At 39.4% G+C, this 20882-nt stretch overlaps 1 protein-coding gene across 3 annotated transcripts in view; it reads right to left on the minus strand.

The window, feature by feature from the left end:
* DUS2 (dihydrouridine synthase 2) overlaps positions 1-20882 on the minus strand; it is a 1571638-nt gene that overhangs the window by 964972 nt on the left and 585784 nt on the right. For all 3 annotated transcript variants that reach the window (XM_044082049.1, XM_044082046.1, XM_044082048.1), the window contains one exon: positions 17191-17238. In XM_044082049.1, coding sequence (XP_043937984.1) covers positions 17191-17238 — 48 coding nt within the window. The remainder of the gene's footprint in view (positions 1-17190; positions 17239-20882) is intronic.

The raw sequence follows: 20882 nt of genomic DNA on the forward strand, positions 1-20882 counted from the left end.
CAGTCTGGACATTTTTTGAATCCAGACTTTGGGTGCTTGTCTTTTTCCTCAGACATATTAAGCAAAATACAAACTAAACAGTCTAAAACAACCTAGAAGAAAAATCTATCGTAGGCTCAAGATAACATTTCTAATTAACCAACACTGTTTAACAAATGGCCAGAGAAAAACGGGGCCAACAGTATAATACAGCCTTAAGTTAAAATTAGAAGTTATGTACTCACCATAACGTTCCATCTGAGTAGGTGACTTCATTCGGATGCAACCTGTGGGTATCGGATCCGACCTCGGATCCGAGCCGGCAATCCAAAAGCTTAGGCTCCGAGCTCCTAGCTCCTCCCTCTTACCCATAACCCCTTGCCAAGCCCTGACTGACCTCAGATTGAGTTTGCCTCAAAATACTGACTACAGTACACTAAAACAGCATAAAAACTCGCTCTATAAAGGTCAGGGGGATGGAGGGATAGTTGCATCGAATGAAGTCACCTACTCAGATGGAACGTTATGGTGAGTACATAACTTCTAAATCTGAAGTAGGCAGACTTCATTCGTCTGCAACCTGTGGGACAGAGTCCCTAGCTACCTGAATCTTGGGACCGTCATGGAAGGATGTTTGAACACCGCTGAGCCAAAGGATGCTCTTCCTCTAGAAACAACATCCACCTTATAATGAGAAATAAAAGTATGAGGAGGCCCAAGTAGCTGCAGCAGATATCATCCAATGATACACGGGACTTAAAGGCGGCTGACGTGGAAACTGCCCTAGTAGAATGAGCCGTAACCCTCTGAGGAGCAGGTCTACCTGAAGTGTCATATGCCTGCACAATACAATTAGCAATCCACTTAGATAGTGTGACTTTAGATACTGCTTTACCCAGAGCAAATTTAGCAAAGGAGACGAACAGCTGATCTGATTTCCTGTGACCAGCTATTCTGTGAATATAAAAACGTAATTGTCTATGAACTTCCAAGGAATGCAATTTGTATTCCCCTTTGTTTGAGTACTTGGGAAAAAACACAGGTAAATTAATTGATTGGTTAATATTGGATTCAGAAGAGACCTTCGGAAGAAAAGATGGATTGGTCCTGAGGCACACCCTATCAGGGAAGAAAGAAAGGTAAGGCGGCTTGACGCATAGAGCCTGAAGCTCAGACACTCTTCTGGCTGAAGTGATAGCTACCAGGAAGGCAGTCTTCCAGGAAAGGTACTTTAAATCAGCAGAAGCTGCAGGCTCGAAGGGAGGAGCAGTAAGGGCCTGCAGGACTAAAGACAAGTCCCAAGGTGGTACAACCTCCTTGACTGGAGGCCTCAACAAAAACCCCTTTGAGAAATGTTTTGCATAATTTCGCGTCATAAGGGGAGCTGTGTCATGACCAATGTGATAATGCGAGATAGCTGCCAATTGTACCTTAATCGTGGAAGAACTAGCCCCTTGATGAAAGAGGTCTGTTAAAAAATCCAGCACCGCTGACATAGGTGCCGAGAAAGGATCCAAGGTTCTCTGTACCGCCCAAATAGAGAATCTCTTCCATTTACTCCGATAAACCTGCCTGGTGGAAGGTTTATGAGCAGCCACTAAAATGGCCTTGACCGGTGATGAGATACCGGGAGTCCTAATTAAGGATGGAACTGGAGCAGCCAAGCTGTCAACTTCAGGGTGCGCAGATTGGGAACCGACATTCCCAGAGGGTGGGAGATGAGATCCGGAATTGGATCCAGAATCCAGGGTGGATTGATTTTGTGAGACCATACAAGGGAACCAAGGTTGACGAGGCCAGAACGGGGTAATGAGAATCATTCTGCTCCCCAAACTGTTGGCTTTCTGCAGAAGCCTCTGCATCAGAGGAAGTGGAGGGTAGGCATAAAGGAGACCGGGAGGCCAAGCATGCACCAGAGCATCTCGGGAACTCCCTGGTGAGGGAAGCAGAGCGGAGAAATTGTCGCATTTGGCGTTTGAGGGAGAGGCAAAAGATCGCAACAGGGTTGCCCCAGACGGCAAAAATCTTCTTCGCTACTTGAGGATTGAGAGACCACCGTGTGGAGAAAGAATGGTGTGACTGAGCTTGTCCGCAAGGATGTTGGACTTTCCCGGAATGTGCGTTGCTACCAGAAAGCGTTTGGTGGAAATTGCCCATTCCCAGACTCTCATGGCCTCTCGACAAAGTGGGTAAGACCTGGTTCCTCCCTGTTTGTTGATATACCAGACTACCGACATGTTGTCTGTCTGAATCGCAATAGTCCCTGAAGGAAGAACGTGGTGAAGTGCTTGCAACGCTAGGAGCACCGCCCTCATTTCCAGGACATTTATATGCAATGACGTCTCTGTGGGATTCCACGTGCCTTGGACAATCTTTCCGCAGAATGCCCCCCACCCGAGGCAAGAAGCGTCCGTGGTCACTGTGGCTCGAAATGCAGCACAAAAGGTCTCCTGCCAGGGGCTCCGGAGAAAGAAGCCACCAAAGGGAGTCCCTGCACGCTTGCTGACCGCAATCGGAGCATTGAGAGAGGAACAAAGAGGGACCACTGAACCTGAAGGGTCCATTGAAGAACCCGCATGCGTGCGAGCATGAATGAGAAGCGGAATAGCTGCCGCCATAGAACCTAGGGCCCTCAGGACCGAAGCTGCAGTCGGAGATGGTTGCAGGACCGCTGTCACATGACACTTCAGGTTGGCAATTCTGTCTGGAGTGAGGAAGGCTCGCATTGATCTGGTGTTTAGTCTTCCTCCTATGAAATCTACAACTTGTGTGGGGTGCAGTAAAGATTTCTCCCAGTTGATCGTGATGCCCAGCCTTGGTGCTAGTTGAAGAAAGTAATCCCTGGCTGAGCACAGAAGATGCCTTGATAATGCCGTCAGGAGCCAGTCGTCCAGGTACGGAAAGACCTGTAATCCCTGGAGCCTCAGGTGGGCCGCTACCACCGCTAGCACCTTGGTGAACACCCTGGGGCTGAGGTGAGACCAAAGGGAGGACCCTGAACTGATAATGACTGGCTCCCAGCCGAAGCGAAGAAACCTCCTGGATCGTCTGTCCATCCGAATGTGGTAATGCGTCCTTGAGGTCGATGGAGCACATCCAGTCGTTCTCCCTCAAGAGGGAAGTATAGATTGCAGGGTGACCATCCGGAACTTTGCTTGGTTACTGACAGGTTCAGCTGGGAAAGGTCTAATATTGGTCTTAGGTCCCCGTTTTCTTTGGCACCAAAAGAACCTGGAGTAAAACCCTAATCGGTTTGATCTCGGGACGCTGGATAGCTCTTTTTCTAGCAGCTGTTCGATTTGACAGCTGCCTCCCTTTGGGTGGAACATCTGGGAGGCTGCGATTGGGAACCTTGAATAGGGAATTGAATACCCTCTGGATATGACACGAAGCACCCAACTGTCTGTTGTTATGGACTCCCAAGAAATCAGGTGCCTCGAAAACCGCCCCCCGACTGCCTCCAGAGGCGGACAGCGGGCAACCCTTCAGGGCTGCTGCGTGGGTCTCTCAGGGAAAAGTGCTGTGGACCCAAAGTTGCCAGGAGCCCGGCTGCGACTAGCACGGCGACCTCCGTGTCCTGCTCTGCCACGGAAGGACTGGTTATCCGGAGCAGGTTGGGACTGCTGCGACTTCGGAACCACATCTTCTTCTGTCCCTTTTGGTTCTTAGAGAAGGACCTCTGGGGAGCTGAGAAGCGGACTCGGCGGCAGACAGCGTCTTCCGTCCTTTTCGCTCTGGACTAATGTTTCGAACAGTCTTGCCAAACAAAGGCAGAACCATCGAAGGGGCATTGAAGGTGGCCTTGAAGGGCTCTGCAAAATCACAGTGGCGGAGCCAGGCCTGTCGCCTCATGACTAGGCCTGCTCCGCTGGCTCTAGCTCCCTCAGTAGCATGAGAAAGCAGCCATAGATGTATTGGAAACTGATCTGAGAGTGGCCATTCGGGTGGAGTATACCTGTTTATCTTCACTCGACATGGATTCCGGGGGAGATGCAGCGTATTCTTTAATCAGATCCCGCTGCATCCTAATGACATGTGCCATGTAGTTCAGCGCTCTCAAGGAGAAGGTTGCTGAACTGAAAACTCGCTTCCCAATGCGATCCATCGAGCGGGACTCCTTGCCCGGAGGATGCATGGAGGGACTCTCCTGGGCCAATTCCCTCTTCGTGGCTGCAGCCATCATCATGGTATCTACTGGGGGGCCCTTGCTCCAGTGAGTGCGGTCCGCCGGAGGGGAAAGGATGTGGTCCGGGCGCTTAGGGATAGGCTCAACGGTGTCCGGATCCTTCCACGCTCTGATGGAAATAAGATCCACCAGGGGGTCAGCAGGAGGGGACACCCAAGAGGTAGAAGGGCCCGCCTCGAATGCCTCCAAGAACACAGACTCGTCCGAGGAAGCCTTGGGGGCAGACCACCCCCCCTGATCCTTAACATCTCCATAATGTCTCCAAATGAGACGTCCTCAGGGGGTGAAACGTCCTCAACAGTGCCCTTTCCACTACGTCGAAAGCCGAGGGGGAGCCAGCTTCTACCCGAGCCGACCCACTCGGATCCGGCCTTGCGGATCGGAGTCGGAGCCAAACCGCCGGATCCGAGACCGTGCACTCCGACCTGGGCCGGGAGACACACCAGCTCCCTCGGATCCGAGGCTCGGCCCTCGGCTCCGAGAGGTCGAGTCCGTACCAAAGCACTCAAGGGATGGGACGGATCCGAGGTGCGCCGACCCATCGGATCCGACCCACCCGGATCCAAGTCTGCCCGGCGCTAACAGCTCCGAACCCATGGTATGGGTCGGAGAAGGAGCCAAGGGGCGAAAAAGGGGTCAAGCCCTCCCGGATGGGGGGGGGGCTAGGAGCACTCCCATTTGCATTTGGGCCTGGATGAATTTCCTCATCATCCGGTCCATATCAGCTTCACTCATGGAAAAAGTTGACCTGGTGGAGGCCACCGAAGCGGACCTAGAGAGCCGCCTCAGAGACCTCCTAGAAGGGCTAGCCTCCTGCTCCTCGGGTCCAGGAGAGAACCGAGGGGAGTGGAGCCAAGGAGGAGGAAAGCTAGAAGGCACAGGGGAGGCTCACTTAGATGGAGGAGCCGAACTGGAAGTTTCGGCCCTCCACTTGTGGTGCCTCTCCCTGTGCCTCTCCTTCTTCTCTCTCTCCCTAGAGGACTCTTTCCCCTCCGGCAACTTAGAGGGAGTTTGAGTCCCAGCCGGAGGGGGAGAACCCACAGCAACAGGTTGCTGAGTGGGAGGGGCAGAGGCCGAAGCGGTATCTGGAGGTAAAAGACCCGCCAGCACCAGCTTCGACCTCCGCTCCCTCAAAGCCCGGGGGTTGAACCCTGCACAAATGGTACAACCAGATGACAGGTGTTCAACCCCAAGCATTCTTGCCGAGTGTGGCCATCCGCTGGGGACAGCTTATGGCCACACTCGGTATTCGAAAACAGCCTTATGGGCTTCAGACATCACAACCCTAAGGCCTAACACAACACACACACAAACAAACTACGCAAAAACCCGAGAACTATTAAATAAAAGAGAGAGGAAAGCCTATACACACTCAACACTAACAATATCAATAACAAAAATAGAGATTTTCAAAACTTTTTTAGTCAAAAAATCTTATCTTTCTTCAACAAACGCCAGGAGCTCTAGAATCCGTAGCTACTTGAAAAGCGGCAAACGAAATCTGAGGTCAGTCAGGGCTTGGCAAGGGGTTATGGGTAAGAGGGAGGAGCTAGGAGCTCGGAGCCTAAGCTTTTGGATTGCCGGCTCGGATCCGAGGTCGGATCCGATACCCACAGGTTGCAGACGAATGAAGTCTGCCTACTTCAAATCTATCCTTATGCTCAACTTTAATACAGAACACACTCTAGCAATGGCCTGGGAAGGAAGGCCAACTCTATTAAATGCGTAACGACACGCTGTCTACACTATGAAAGTATAACACACACTATAGCAATATAAGGAAACACACACACACTGAATAACTAGGCCTAACACAAGGCTGCTACAAATATGATAAACTATGAAGCTCCAAGGGGATAGGTCTAAAGAGACATATACAGTTGCTTAATATATAACCATTTATAAAATATAAAGAAGTTTTTGAAAAAAAGACTTGTGAATAGCGATTTTGTGTCAAAAAAGGCTCAAGTGAACTGGAACCACTGAGATCCGTGCTGCTGCAAACTAGATCTGAGGTAATTCCGGAAGTGCATCATGGGATAAGGAGCTTGGTCTTGAGCTTTGCTAATGGCCGTGTCAGAGCGGATGGATCGGCTCCGAACCCATCAGTGAAGAATGAATGGTGAGATTGAACAAGTTCACATCTGAAGTTTGTCTTGGGAGAGAAATGTCATCATTGAAACAGTGTTTAGATAGCAATCCACAAATACTAAATCCTGAAATGAAAAAAAAAAACATTTTCAGTTTTATTTTGAAACCCAAGTGAAGAAAAAGATTTACTGTAAATTTCATATCCAGGAAAAGTTGTCTCTTTACAGATCCTGGAAAAGAGGATCATCCAGATATGGGTAGATATGAATACCCTGAAGCCTGCAAACGGCTACAACTGTGGTTAGACATTTTGGAACTGTAGAAATGCCAAAGGGCAACAGCAGAAAGCACACAAAGTAAAACTGTAAGGCACACAATCTTAAGAATTGATTGTGGTCTGGATGGAAGAGAATATGCAGACATGCATCTTTGATATCCAGGGTAACCAAGAAAACTTTCCTTCCATCTCTGTGTCACTGCTGGACAGAGGCACAGCAAACTAATGGGTATAGTATTCTCATCCTAAGGGGTGGTGAAAGCCACACACACTCTGGCTAGGCTTATAAATGCCCTAGGGCAGATAGCCTAGTATGAACCTATGAACCTAAGAAACATTTGCAAACAAAGTTTGAAGAGAAAATATTTTGTACTTTGGGACCCTTAGGAAGGCACTGAGAACTGCTTAATTCAGTCTCTTCTCTTCTTAGAACTATGAAAAAAAATGTTTTTTGTGCTGGTTAATGGAAACTGGTTTTATTGTTCTGTGATAAAACAACTCCTTCAAAACAGGAAAGAGTTGAGGGCACATGAGGGATACCTAAATGGCAAGGTAGAAACAGCCAAATAGATTTGTATCCTTTCTGAATGATTTTGAGTATTCATTTGCCTGATGTTATCAGTTTCCACACAGGGACAGGAACGTAAAGAAGGTTGAGGTAGGATGAAAAAGTGGAGGGGGATATAGTTATTAGTTAGTGGCTTTACCTGGAAAGGAACTCACCTGCTATAAAATCTGATTTGTGTCCGTCTTGGACCTTCTTTTTTTGGCAAACGTTTTGACTTTTTGCTGTTGTAGCCTTGGAAGGGTAGTTCGTTTGAAATTTAGGAACAGGATACAGGAGAATTTGGTTAAAAATCTGCATGCTTTTGAAGAGATCTGGAGCAGCAAAAACAAAAAGCATTTCCTTATCAAGAGGAGCATCTAATAACTTGTTCTTGACATCCTCAGGTAAGGATGGGAGTCTAGGTCATGAGTACCTTCTTAAGACTGAACCTGTAGCTGCAGTGCTGGAATATGCATCAGCAGCATCTTAACTGCATTTGTCAGAATGCCTAGCTACATAGGAAGTGGAACTATGGAGAGATAATAAAGAGGTTTTATCTGAGGAAGGTCAGTCAGAATCTTATTCAGGTCACCTATAACTGCCAGTAGACACTTAATTGTATAGTTTTGATAGTTTATGGCCCTGAAAGCAAGAGTAGCAGAGGTGCAAATCTTTTTGTCGGGTCTATGTTTAGTCATCAAACGGACTAAACATTGAACGGCTAATCATTGGAAGTTCCTTCATTGAACGTTCACTTCATCAAACCTGTAAGACAGGGAAAGTAACTAGTTGGTCAACACTTCCCCATCTCACACACTGCAATATTTCAAACCCACCCAGGCGGCAGGATTCGCCACCAACACCCCCCAAGGTGGGGGGCTTTAGCCCCTACACCCCCCCCAAATATATATACCAACTCCATGACTGCACTACAGTGGGGGAAAAGGGGTTTTACGTACTATATTTCAAAACTGTTTGAAAAGCTGCATTAAAATAATGTCAGAAATATAGTTTTAAATAGCTTTAATTAGACATGATTCAATCAATAAAGATCTCTCCATATGAAACTGTTACAAAACATCTAAATGGTATTTTGGAAACAACTGTTCATATCTGTTCAGTGGATTTGACTGTTTATTACTTGTTGACTACTGCCTTGAAATACTACTTTTCCATCTTCATTTAAATTTCATTACTGTTTCATTACAATCTGAATGATTGCAGTTTTGTTCACTGTTTGTATACCACAGTTCTGTGCAGGAATAATAATACAAGAACATCAAATAATTAATTACAAATGAACTGAAGGAAAAACAGAACCTTTGTTTTTGTAAGGGTCAGACCTACAATAACCACTGTGCGTACACACACACACACACACACACACACAACTATATAAATATTTCTACTGCAACGTTACACAACATTGGTGAAACAGAAATACAAACAAACGTTTAAAATTCTACTAAAAAGTATCTGAAATGCACCTGGCTCTGTTCTTTCTATTCACATGGTTAATTTTCTATCCAGAAAAATATTTCAAGCTGCAATATCTCTGTCAAAACCATGGCTCCTCTTTACTAACGTTTCCCATATGGTGCTTACTTAATTTTCCTTTATGTTCTACTGTAAACAATTAATTGATTTTATTTCTTCACTATCTCCTCCGCCTACTAGTACTGACAGCAATCCAAAATGTAAATTACTGTCTTTTTCCATTGTTCTCTTTGTCCTATTATTTGTTACAACCTTATGTAAATGGACAGGCTTTTGCTTATTTTTTTTTTCTTTTACACAGTCACAAACAGTATGATGCAAGCTTTTATCCTTAATGACCTGTTACAGGTAAGTAGGTATGCTTAAATGTAGAGGTAACCAAGATAAAAATATTATGTACATGGTAAAAATGAAAAGTCATTGTCCCACTGTACTCATCCCTCATTAGACCCATTATAAGAGTACAATGCCCCTTTTGGTATTTACCTCACAAGGCATCTGCAACAGCTGGAAAGGCCGCAGAAATACCTCACTAAAAGAATCACAGGCCTAAAGCAGATGCCCTATGCTGACCATCTAAAAAAACTCCAGATATATTCTGTGGCATATCGTCTACACAAAGGCAATCTCTGCTTAACATACAAGGCCATGTCAAGCCCTGAGCTGTTGAATATGCTCCACTTAAAGAAATCCCAATACTTCAGAGCCACATGCTCCAGGGATCTAAACCCTGTCATCACAATGAACAAAACATGCTGAAGGGATAGGTTCCTGACTCAAAGACTCCCCATACTCTGGAAAAGACTGCCCATACATGTCAAGCAGAGCGCCTCCTTGGCCCTCTTCAAAAGGAACCTTGACGACTGGATGTGAGATAGGAGATTCACCCTGGGGATCACGTCAGTCTCCCTGCTAGACAGGGGTCCAGGGAAGTAAATATTGTGGGAGGAAATATCCAGGGAATTGTTATGGCTAGGCTTGTATAGGCCCCTAGGGCCGATAGCCTAGTACCAGCCTATGAACCCACTATGTATGTGAATATGGAGCTTTTTTCTTTGAGCCTCCACTATAAAAGTGTATTACCGCATTTGGGTTCTCCCAGTCAACAAAGACAAATAAATATATATTTTTTTCTCTGGGCAAAATAAATACTTTCTTCTGAGTCTGTGCAACTTTGGAGTTGGAATATAGTAGGGATGCAGACACGCAAGACTGCAGCAAACCTCTGACAACTTTCCTGACCTATATATATTTTTGTTTTTTTGCACTGTAATTATTTCCTTCTTAAATTCTACTCCTGAAAGTATTAGTCTATGAAGATTAGCAAAGGCATTATCACATTGTATTTTTTGAAAAACAGCAGAAATGTGGTATCTTACAGAGTATCAATATCTCAACAAGTAGCTACAGACATCCTGACAAATCAGCGACAGCTGGATTATACAACAGGTCTTCGAGACCATAAACAGAAAAAAAAACAGAAATTTTGTTGGGACTGATGTATCTGAGTAAATGTCATTTCAAGCTTTATAGATCAGTACAACTTGGGTTTTTCTGTCTTGGAAACTAGACCAAACATATTTACAAAGGGGATGCAGCTTAGGTGAAAGGTAAATCCATAATATTTTTACAACATAACGAGAACTTTGTATACAAATGTCATGCACTTTATGCATTTACTTTTAGGAGACAGTATAAGAAGCATCTGAACTCAACTAAATTCCTAAAAGAATTTAAACGACTATTGAAATAACAGAAGCAGAACTCTTATGCTATGAACACATAGGAGAAAAAGGTTCTGTTCAACAACTAAGGAACCATCTACTGGTAGGTTGAGGCTTTAGTGACTGTTCAACTATGAAAGTTTTTTTTTTTTTTTTTTTTTTTTTAGCTGCTTGAATATTAGTTTTCCCCCCCGATTTATAAAATCAGATTAACTATTTTTTCCTTGTCTGGGATTTAACTTACAAAATACATATTAAGACAAATTTGCACATGAATAAACCCTTTAGAATCAGGCAGATCTAGTACAAGCAACTTTATCAAGACCACTTATAACGACTGGCAACTAGCTCAAAATGGGTGGATTGTTTCATAGCAAACCTTAAAGATACAGAAAAGGGCTTACAATAATGAAGACATTACTACAGAGTCACAGTTACTACATTATACATACCTAGGGTTTCAGAAAGATCCACACCACTGGCTGTAACAAGTGCACCCAAAATTAGTTGTTTACAAGATGTAAGAATTTGCTATTCAAAGAATATGTTAGCTGCAATGAGAAAATACTTTATTGGCAGCTAATCTGCATTTCTCTGAATTACCCTTAACTACTGCTAGAACTAATTATCACTTTCCTGCAGTGGTTTACACTGGGGGTCTCTGCATCTCATTGGCAAAGGCACACACACACACACACACACACACACACACACACACGCCAGCAAACATACCCCTTACATGTGAGTTGACATACTTCCATAATTTCTCTTATTTCCTACCTGTTCTCGTAAATCACAGATGATTACAGAAAGTCAACAATGCCAGGCATACAGCTTTAATCTCATTACTACATTCTGATGTTAGACCTGTTGTTTTGCTAATTTTTTTTTTTAAATGACTCTGAGTCATACTTACAAAACTCTCCCTGATGTCGTCTAGTGTACTTCCTGGCTTTGTCCTGAAGCAGCCCCCCCCCCACACACACACACACACATAAAAGACATAACCCTGCCTCTCTCAGCTGTCACTGATTTTACACTTCACTTCACCTTCCAGAGGTGTACATTATAAATTGGCCCCATAATGTATATAGTTTGCAATTACTTAACAGGAATATCTGATGTCTGGATTAAATACATGAAATTATAAAAGGTATGTCAGACAATTGTGAACTTGTGCTTGTTGCACAAGACTGCATCTTAATACAAAGCAAATGTTCACAGACTCCCTGAGTCAAAAATGCTGGATTAGAAACTTTTCCTACTGACCAAGAATGAAAAAGTGAAATTTCTAGATTGCTAACACACACACTATTTAATACAAGTTACTTTGGAATATCCCTTTTGCTATAACCTTCCATCAGTACTACAACAGACAGGAAAAGAGTGTAAATTACTGCTATAAACTATATTAAAGAATAATTTTAAGTTAATTTATATTCAACTTAACTATAGCCATCCACATATATAGTAACAAGCAAACAGGAAAGCATACTTTATAAAGAATACAACATTCTGAACACTGCATTTTAATATAGAATGTACAGCAAGGGTAGTAAATAAAACAAGAGAAGAGAAATAGAATCAGGAAACAGTAAAAAAAAAAAAAAAAAGGAAAAGAACTGGGGAGGGGGGGGGAATCAAAATGATAAGAAGAAATAAAAGGAAAAGGGATAGCTTTTAATAGCAAACAAAATGATACCCGAGTCTTACAGGAAAAGTGACCAATCAGTGTGTGTGTGCGTGTGTGTGTGTGTGTGTGTGTGTGTGTGTGTGTGTGTCTATATATATATATATATATATATGTGTGTATTTTTTTTTTTCTTTTTTTGACGAAGAAGAAAAACTGAGACAATTGCTTCAGTATAGAATTTATCATTCATGGAAATGTAATTTATTAATACTTTGTATATATTGTGAATAAAATACATGATTTACATAACATCACTTAAATTTCAGAATTTACTACATAATGGACAGCAGAATATACTTAGAACAATTTAATTTATACATTATCACTACCAACTGTTATACTTCTGATCATTTTAAAGTGTTCTGAAAGTCAGTAGATCTTTATTCCTAAAGAATATGCTTTATTGTTTTAATGAATAAGAAAAATATTTATAAGGATTATTATACTGCATATTTTAGAGTGTTAATTTATCATAGTTATCTGCATTTGTAGTTTTTTTGAGGCACAGAAAACACTGAAAGTGAAATAAGAAGTGAGGTGAACTAGTGAAGCATATCAATTTATAAAAAAAGAGAAGAAAAAAGGAAGATGAAAAATAACTTAAAAGAAAAGGGCAGAGTGAAATACAAGAAAATGGATCCATATTTCAAGTTGTTTTGCGGTTCTGTGAGTTCTATTATGGAAAGAGAATAATAAATACTGAAATTTAGAGTAAATTGAGAAGTCCAAATGGGAAAGACTGGTGTGAGAAATTAAATCTAGAAGTTTCTTTTCACTATTCTAGGACTATTTTAACAGGAACACTTTTTAATAATTTTAAAATAACAGTACCAGAAAGACAAAAATACTGAATAAATAATTTAAATGTATTAAGTGAAACTCAAGTAATTTAAATTGTTACTGTGTCAGTACTGTTTTGTAGTCAGTATGTTGAAAGGGTTTAGTGAAGTGTACTACTTGGTAAAATGGATTGGGAGAGATTATCTGATTGCAGATTCCTGATTTATCTAGGAATCTATATGGATTTCATGAAATTATATAATTACATTTAATGTTCAGTCAAATTTAGGGTTTAAAAGATTTTGTTGTAAGCCTTAGCCAAAACTAAATTTAAAAATTCTGGAGCATTTCTCCCTGGGCCTCCGCTGAAAACAGGATCTGTGGAACCTAGTCGGACTTTCCCGATCAACAAATGTTAAATAAATAAATAAATAAAAATAAAATTTGGACATAAAAAATAAAAATAGAATAAAGTCTATCTCATGGAAAAAAAGAAAAACGAGGTTATAACATCATAAAAGAAAAGTGCTATTTAAAGTATTAAAAAAATTACAAAATCCAAATATAATGCAAACAAAACAGACTTAAATTTCATGTCATTAAATGTCAATGGCTCAAATAATAACATGGAAGAGGAGGATTGCTTAAGTATTTAAATATCAACAAATTAGATCAAATCAGTAATATTTTTACAAGAAACTAATCAATTAGATAAAGAAAAATATGCACTTCCTCAATATGACATACTTGCTCAACCTAACTAAACAAAAGAAGAGGATAATAATGTTACAGAAAAATTCCAATAATGCCAAAAATAATATTAAAGAAAGAAGACTGTGACAGATTGTTGTCAATAGAGATTATAGAATATAATAACAAAATATGGACCTTGGTAAATGTTTACTGGATAACTGGGATGGGGACTAAAACAGTTAAATGACTGGACCACATGCATAGTAATATGAAAGTGATTATTACTATAAGGATGATACTACTTGTATATTTGTTAAGTCAGAGACTAGCACAATAAGAGATACTAGAATATCAGCATCTGCAAAGGTACTTAAAACTAAGTGAATAAAAGACACCTGCACATTAAAAGATAAGGATTCTCTCATTATTATAGGCGGCACAGTGGTGCACCAGTTAACGTTGTCACCTCACAGCAAGAGGTTCTCCGGTTCGATTCTCGGCTGGGGTGCCTTCTGTGTGGAGTTTGCATGTTCTCCCTGTGTTCGCGTGGGTTTCCTCCGGGTACTCCGGTTTCCTCCCACATTCCAAAGACATGCATCTGGAGCATTTCTCCCTGGGCCTCCGCTGAAAACAGGCTCTGTGGAACCTAGTCGGACATTCCCGGTCAACAAATGTTAAATAAATAAATAAATAAATAAATAAATAAATAAAATAATAATTATTCCCAAGTATTTGGCACACATTTCATAACTGATAAATTGCTTATTTTGCAAAATGTAATCTGCAGAATTATTAATTTTAAAATAACTGTGTGTCCAATTTGGAACCACAATGCAATAATCTTTAAATTAACAATTAACTTCAAGTGACTGGCCATAACATCCAGAATTCCAGCTTATTTACTTAAATGTGATAAATTTGAAATGTGGTTGGAAAAAGAAATTAAAATATTCAAGGAAAACATTGATAATAAAGAGACTAACAATTGTATTTAAAAGGGTTGCTTTAAAGGCCAAATTTATGGGAAAGAATATCTTATTGCAAAAAAAAAAATCAGTCAGCTAATGAAATTCTTGATATTAGAACCTTTCAACATATTAAAAATAGTTCCAAAAGGGGAATGAAAACATATTAGACAAAATAAATTTGTTAAATTAATATCAAGAGGTTTTTATCTCAAAGAACAGTACTGGTGTTAGTCAAAATAAAAAGCTCATCATATGCAATGTTCCCCAAAAAAATGCATAATCCTGCTAAATGGAAAAAGTTTTCACAAGCATCAACTACATCCGAAAAATGACAGAGACTAAAAGATAAAAAAAATGAAATTACAGAAATCTTATTAGACTTTAGAAATTATTATAATAATATTAATACAAAAATAAAAGACTACTGAATTCAATTCTCATTTTTCAAATTTCATCAAGGAACTAGTTATGCTTAAACTATCAATGTTGAGAAAAAAAGACATAATTAGACATATAAAATTAGATGAAGATCTAACAAAAATAAAAAGTCTTTGAAATTATAAATCTTGGGAAACAGAAAGCATTATTCCAGAATTATTTAATATTCTGCCTAATGTATACTCTATTACAACAGAGTATACATTACAACTGGAGCTTTTCATTTTGAAACTCTAAAAGTTAAAAGAGAAAAACTGGGATATCAATTATCACCAACTCTTTTTGCCTTAGGAAAAGAAGCAGTCCCCATAGCTATTGGAAAAATAAATATCCAGGGTATAAAGTTAGAAGAACATTATGGCCTCAAGTCCAAAAGACTTGCTCTCAATGTAAATGACCACTTACACTGAGAGCAGATGTTTTGGAATCTGGTCCCATAGGAAACATGTTCTTAGTTAGGTCTTACATTGAACTAAGTCAATTACACTGACAACAAGTCTTTCAGAATCGCAGCAGACTTACACCGGAGAGCGACTTTTTTGGAACCTAGCCTATGAATCTAAATAATGTCGCTTGCTGATGATACCATGCTTTCAATAACAGAAGTTAATAGCTCACTAAAAGAAGTTTATAATATAATTCAAAACCCTGAGATTATATCTGGTGTGCATTTTATTAAGGAAAAATCTGAATCTCTTTTAATGAACAACAAACAAGTTCTTAATGCATTTTTAGACATAAACTTGACAAAATAAATGAATAAGCGAAAACATGTTAGTATAACTCTAACAAAACATTGGGAAGAAACAAAAAATGAACATTGTATTATAATATAAGGTGAATTAATAAAATTGATAGCCCAATGGAATAAACACATTTATACTTTTGATGAAAGATTTCAGTTAATCAAAATGATAAAGCTCCTAAATATTTTATGCTAGGACTAATTCTCTCAAAGTAATAATTCTTTTTAAACCCTGACTATACGCCTAATTAAAAAGAACTCCATAATGTTTTATTAAAATACAAATTATAGACTAAAGCATGTGGCTTTTAATTAGTAATTTTTATATGATACAATGCATTTACTACAGCCTTAACTTATGTTAATAATACTTTGCAAACATTAACAATATCATTAACAGGAGCACAAAACCTAAAATATGGCTTAATGTATAATAAAAAGACTAGTATACCAAAATAGGTAACTGGGAAGATAAAAAGAATTAAAATCATTACAAAATATTATGCTCAAGATTAATCTAGAGTCAAGCAATTGGTTATCATTACAAAGAGTTAGATCTTATACTGAAGATTATTTTTATTTGGGAAGGCAATAAAATCATTATAACCTCCCTTTAGTGATGGATTATTTATACCAGATTATTTACATTAATAAAAATTATTAATGAATATCATCTGATCTACATAAAATAATTATTAATAAACTGGAAGTAAATGTCTTTGGAAGTTTTTACTACAAGGAAAAAGATACAGAATTTACAGAATCTAATAAAAAACTAATGCTAAAGTGCACTGGTAAAACTTCTTTAGTCCAATATTGGAAAACAATTCCAAGGAAATGTTTCCACAGAGCATTTTCTACACCTAATAAAGTTCTGAAAATCACAAAAGATAACAGAATGGTCTGTTGGACATGCAATTTAAAGTTGAAAGGTAATTGGAAACGTTATATATGACTGTATAAAGGTCAAAAAGTACTGGGGGAAATTTAAATATTGTTTTACAAGCACTGTGGTTAGATAACGTTTCTCTTTCAGACAATATGGTATTGTATAATGCTCCATGCCTGCTAACATAAAAAGCAGATCAAAATTATATCATATGGATTGTTGACACTGCAAAAAATATTATAAGAAAATGGAAAACAGCTGTTCTCATCAGTGTTAAGATTTTCTGCAGCTATTGAAAGAAGTAATTAACAAAGAGGTGGAAATTATCAAAACAAGAAAACTACAAATGATCAAAGTCTAACAACTTTGGTAAATTTGAATTCCAACAGTATTACTACTTCTTTTGTATGACAGAAATTATGCAAACTAAATATAAGAGCACCTCTATGAACATTTTTAATATGTTATGTTAACTTTGTCTTAGGCAGCTACGTAAATAATCTAAATAGTTATTATGTTTATGTAATTCTTAAAATTCATATTTTAGACCTAGTTAATTGTTTTACAAAATGAGCAATGATATGTGTTGTTTTGTCTACAAAGTGTGCTTTTTGAGATTATCTTATGTTAGATAGCCAATAAACAGACAACAAACATTTTGAAAGAAAGAAATGGTTACTTACAGATTCGACCTTATCAGGATTGGTCAAGAGTGCGGCTCCCATTCCTCCCTGTGAAAATACAGCACAAATGTTTCCTGCTGGTGATGACAAAGATTTGAAACATAAACAAATGACATTACACACACTACCATTAATGCAGATTTGATTAAAGGATTTTAAGCCAAATTACACATTTGCTGAAAATATGAAACACAGCTAGGTGGTTTGCTTGCGTTTGTATGTTAACTGATCAGTTTCAGACAGTATTTTATCACAATTAAAGTAGCAATGATCATATCAACACATACGCTAACGTCAGTCATCCACAACTATCAAAAAGGCAATAAAAAACTATAAAAAATGCTAACTACGATAGAAGTCAACAAGCTTACTATGTCTGGCATAAAATCAATTTCTGTAGTATGCGGAACTGTACTGTGTCAAACGTGAGAACAGAGAGCTATGTGGTGATTCACAAAAACTACTGCTACTACTACATGGAAGTGCTGGAAGTGGTAGTGTCTGCAGCACAGTAGCAATTACTATACACGTTAGCTGCTAGCACCTATCTGAGAGCATTTATTTATTTGCATTTGTTTACCAGGGTACTGCACTGATCTTAATGGACCATTTGCAGACACATCCCGGGTGAATAGGATCACATAAAAAATGAATAAAACATATATACAGATATAACAATATGCTATAAAATATATACATACACACAGATGCAAAAATATGCTACATTTACAAGAAAAAGTTTACAAAGTCAAAACATGGATAGAAAAATAGAATAATGCTTAGCAGAGCTATTTGGATAAGATGCAGCCATAACGGCTGAGATGGCTTCTGTTACAGAGATAACAATATAGCATTACACAGAGAGCTATTAAAACATTAGAAGAAGCAAGTGAAAATAGTTGCAGGAAAGGATACCATGGGGAGAAGATGGAGAAATATAGAGAGAGGCATGCTGAGGAAAAAGGAGTAGAAAGGAAAGCAGTGCGAGAGATGTAAACAGAAGAGACAGGTAGAATGAATGAGAGGTAGTAGGTGATGGGATGACATCAGATAAGGAAGAGAAAGGGATGTGAGAAGGCTGCAGGGTTCATGTAAAGTGAACTGACAGAGTGCAGTTGCACTTCGAGTGAAAATATGTTCCTTGATCTGCTGTCTGACATAGATTTGGAAATCTCTGAGTATGAAATGGAGTTCTGTAGTATAGGTGCTAGAATGGGGAATGCATTGTCTGTGCAATGAAGTTTAGTTTTTGGAGTTAATAGAGTGGGATGAGATTGGGACATACCACTGAGAATATATATATATATATATATATATATATATATATATATATATATATATGTATGTATAAATATAAATATATATATGCGTGGGGGGTTGGTGAAAAATTAAGATGTCTCGGGAGAAAGGGTTTTGTGAATTGGTGATCCTAAAAGGAGGTTGGCAGGTCAATATACAAGCAACCATTTAGCTTTAGGCAAGACTTAGGCAGTGGTGATCATTTACGGAGGAGTTAGCAATGAACAGGCACATTTTACTGGACATGGTTTGCAAGGTGGTGGCACTTTTCTCTGAGGCTGCAGCTATTTTGATTACTTCATAATCTAGCTGAGATAAGAGTATTCCTTTGTCTATGACAGCATTTTCAGGCTTGTACAGAACAGGTGACAGCTTGTTTGCCCAGAGCAGTAGTGTGTGGATCTTTTTACATTTGTTTTGAAAGTGTAGTTGAAAGTTAAGAAATGGGTCTAGCCAAATGCCAAGGAATTTGAAGGATGTGGTTGCTTCTATGGTGGTACTGAGGGTTGTATATTTGAGTGAGAGATGAAGTCCTTACAAAGGTGAATGAACCAAGGGGCTAGGTTTACTGACCCTGGAGGGTATCTATTGGTATTCGGTTCATTTGTGTTTCTATCTCTTTTTTCTAATCTTTATGAAGTGGAATTTAAAGGGAGGAAAGGGTGGCTGTTGGGGTGGTAGGTTTGTCTTGTTGATGATGCGTGGCAGGTTGTTGAATTCACCGAGGAAGTCAGTGCTTGTCAGCTTGTTAGTGATGATGTTAGAGGGGTTCACGGGACTGGAGTTGTATTGGTTTTTTCAACCGGTCAATAGGTTGATTTCTCTCAAGAATCTTCTGGGTTTAGCTAAAAGTAAGATTTGTTTGTTTGTTTTGGTAGTGGTTGTTTTTGTGTCTGCAGATGGATCGCCTGGCTAGGTTGCATAGTGAGGTAAACCTGGCATAGAAATCTGTGGAAGGGTTAAATTTCCAAATGTGCCATACTTTGTCAAGTGAAAGAATTTGTTTTGCAAGTGTAGTAGGATATTTGTAAGGTTGTTAGCAGCTTCACTGGAGTCTTTTATGGCAATTGAGTAAGGCCAATCAAGGGTGGCAAGGTGTTTTTTTTTTTTTTTTTAAGATAAGTGATATTCTGAATGGTTTTGGGTCTGATGGTGATACATTTGGTTTATATTTTAATGCTAAATAATGCAATGAAAAAGTTATGGGACAGTGATCACAGAAGGAGGGTGCATGTATGGTGAGGTTATATATCACTGTAGGATTATTAGTTATTACAAGATGTAGTAAGGTATGAATGCTGGATTGAAGGTTTGAAGACTTAAGCCGGGTAGGAATTCTGACATATCAATGGCTTTTGGTACTAAGTAATTAAGATTAAAGTCTCCAAAAATTACTAAGTTAGAGTTTTTGTGAGCTTTCACATATATTTGTTGGATAAGGGTATTGAATTTTGGTGGTAAAGCTGGTGGAGGTAGGTATGCACTGGCTATAGAAAGGCGGTTTTTGCTGGTTGTTGGAAATATTAAAATGATCCAGTTAAGATCCAATTCTGAGTTACTGTTAGCTTGTGCAACAATGGCAGGATTAAGGTAAACTTTGAAGAAAATCAATGCTCCTCCCCAAGGTTTTTTGCCTAATCTGTAATCTTGAAAGCATAAATAAGTTGGTATGAGGTGGTGAAGACTAGGGGTGTCAGGTTTCAGCCATGTTTCTGCAACAACTATAATGTCAAGATTATGTCGTATGGCAAAAGCAGTGATTTGCTCGATTTTTTTTATGCTGTGGGCACTGAAGAGGGAGTAGGTAAATAGGATGATGTTTTCTGATTTGAGTTGAGGCATTACTGCTAAGTGGTCCTGGGCTGGGCTCAATGTTGCCTCTCAGCATAAGTATAAAGGGACTGAATTTGAGTAGTGGTTTTTGGAAAAGTATACTTTTGGATATAATTGTGGTTTTCTTCCAAAATTAGAGATGATGAGGCACTGGGACCCTAATATGTTTCATGTATGGAGTTGGGTGTTGGCATGGGTGTGATGTGACTGTCTAATAGGGGTATGTGTAGCTATTATGTATGTTGGTATTAATGTAGTCTGATATATGGAGGCAGGGGCAATCAAGCAATTGTTATGGGGTTTTGTGAGAGAGTTGGAGGAAAATAACTGATAGCAGGAGAATGTAAATTTATGTCGTGACATGACAAAGCAGCAGGCAGAGTGAGTGGAAAAAACGTATCAACACAGGACCGTCTTTGCTTGGAATGAAATACAATATGAGCAATGGCTGACCTGGCCTCCAAAATGAATCTGGAGAAATGCACAGCCTTCCCAGACTAGTGGATCACAATATATGAGTTAGTTCTTAGTTTTCTAGCTACAGCAACCTTCTTGATACA

Source organism: Protopterus annectens, chromosome 8.part1 (assembly GCF_019279795.1).
Source record: "Protopterus annectens isolate FY-2018-M chromosome 8.part1, PAN1.0, whole genome shotgun sequence".
Lineage (NCBI taxonomy): Eukaryota > Metazoa > Chordata > Ceratodontiformes > Protopteridae > Protopterus > Protopterus annectens.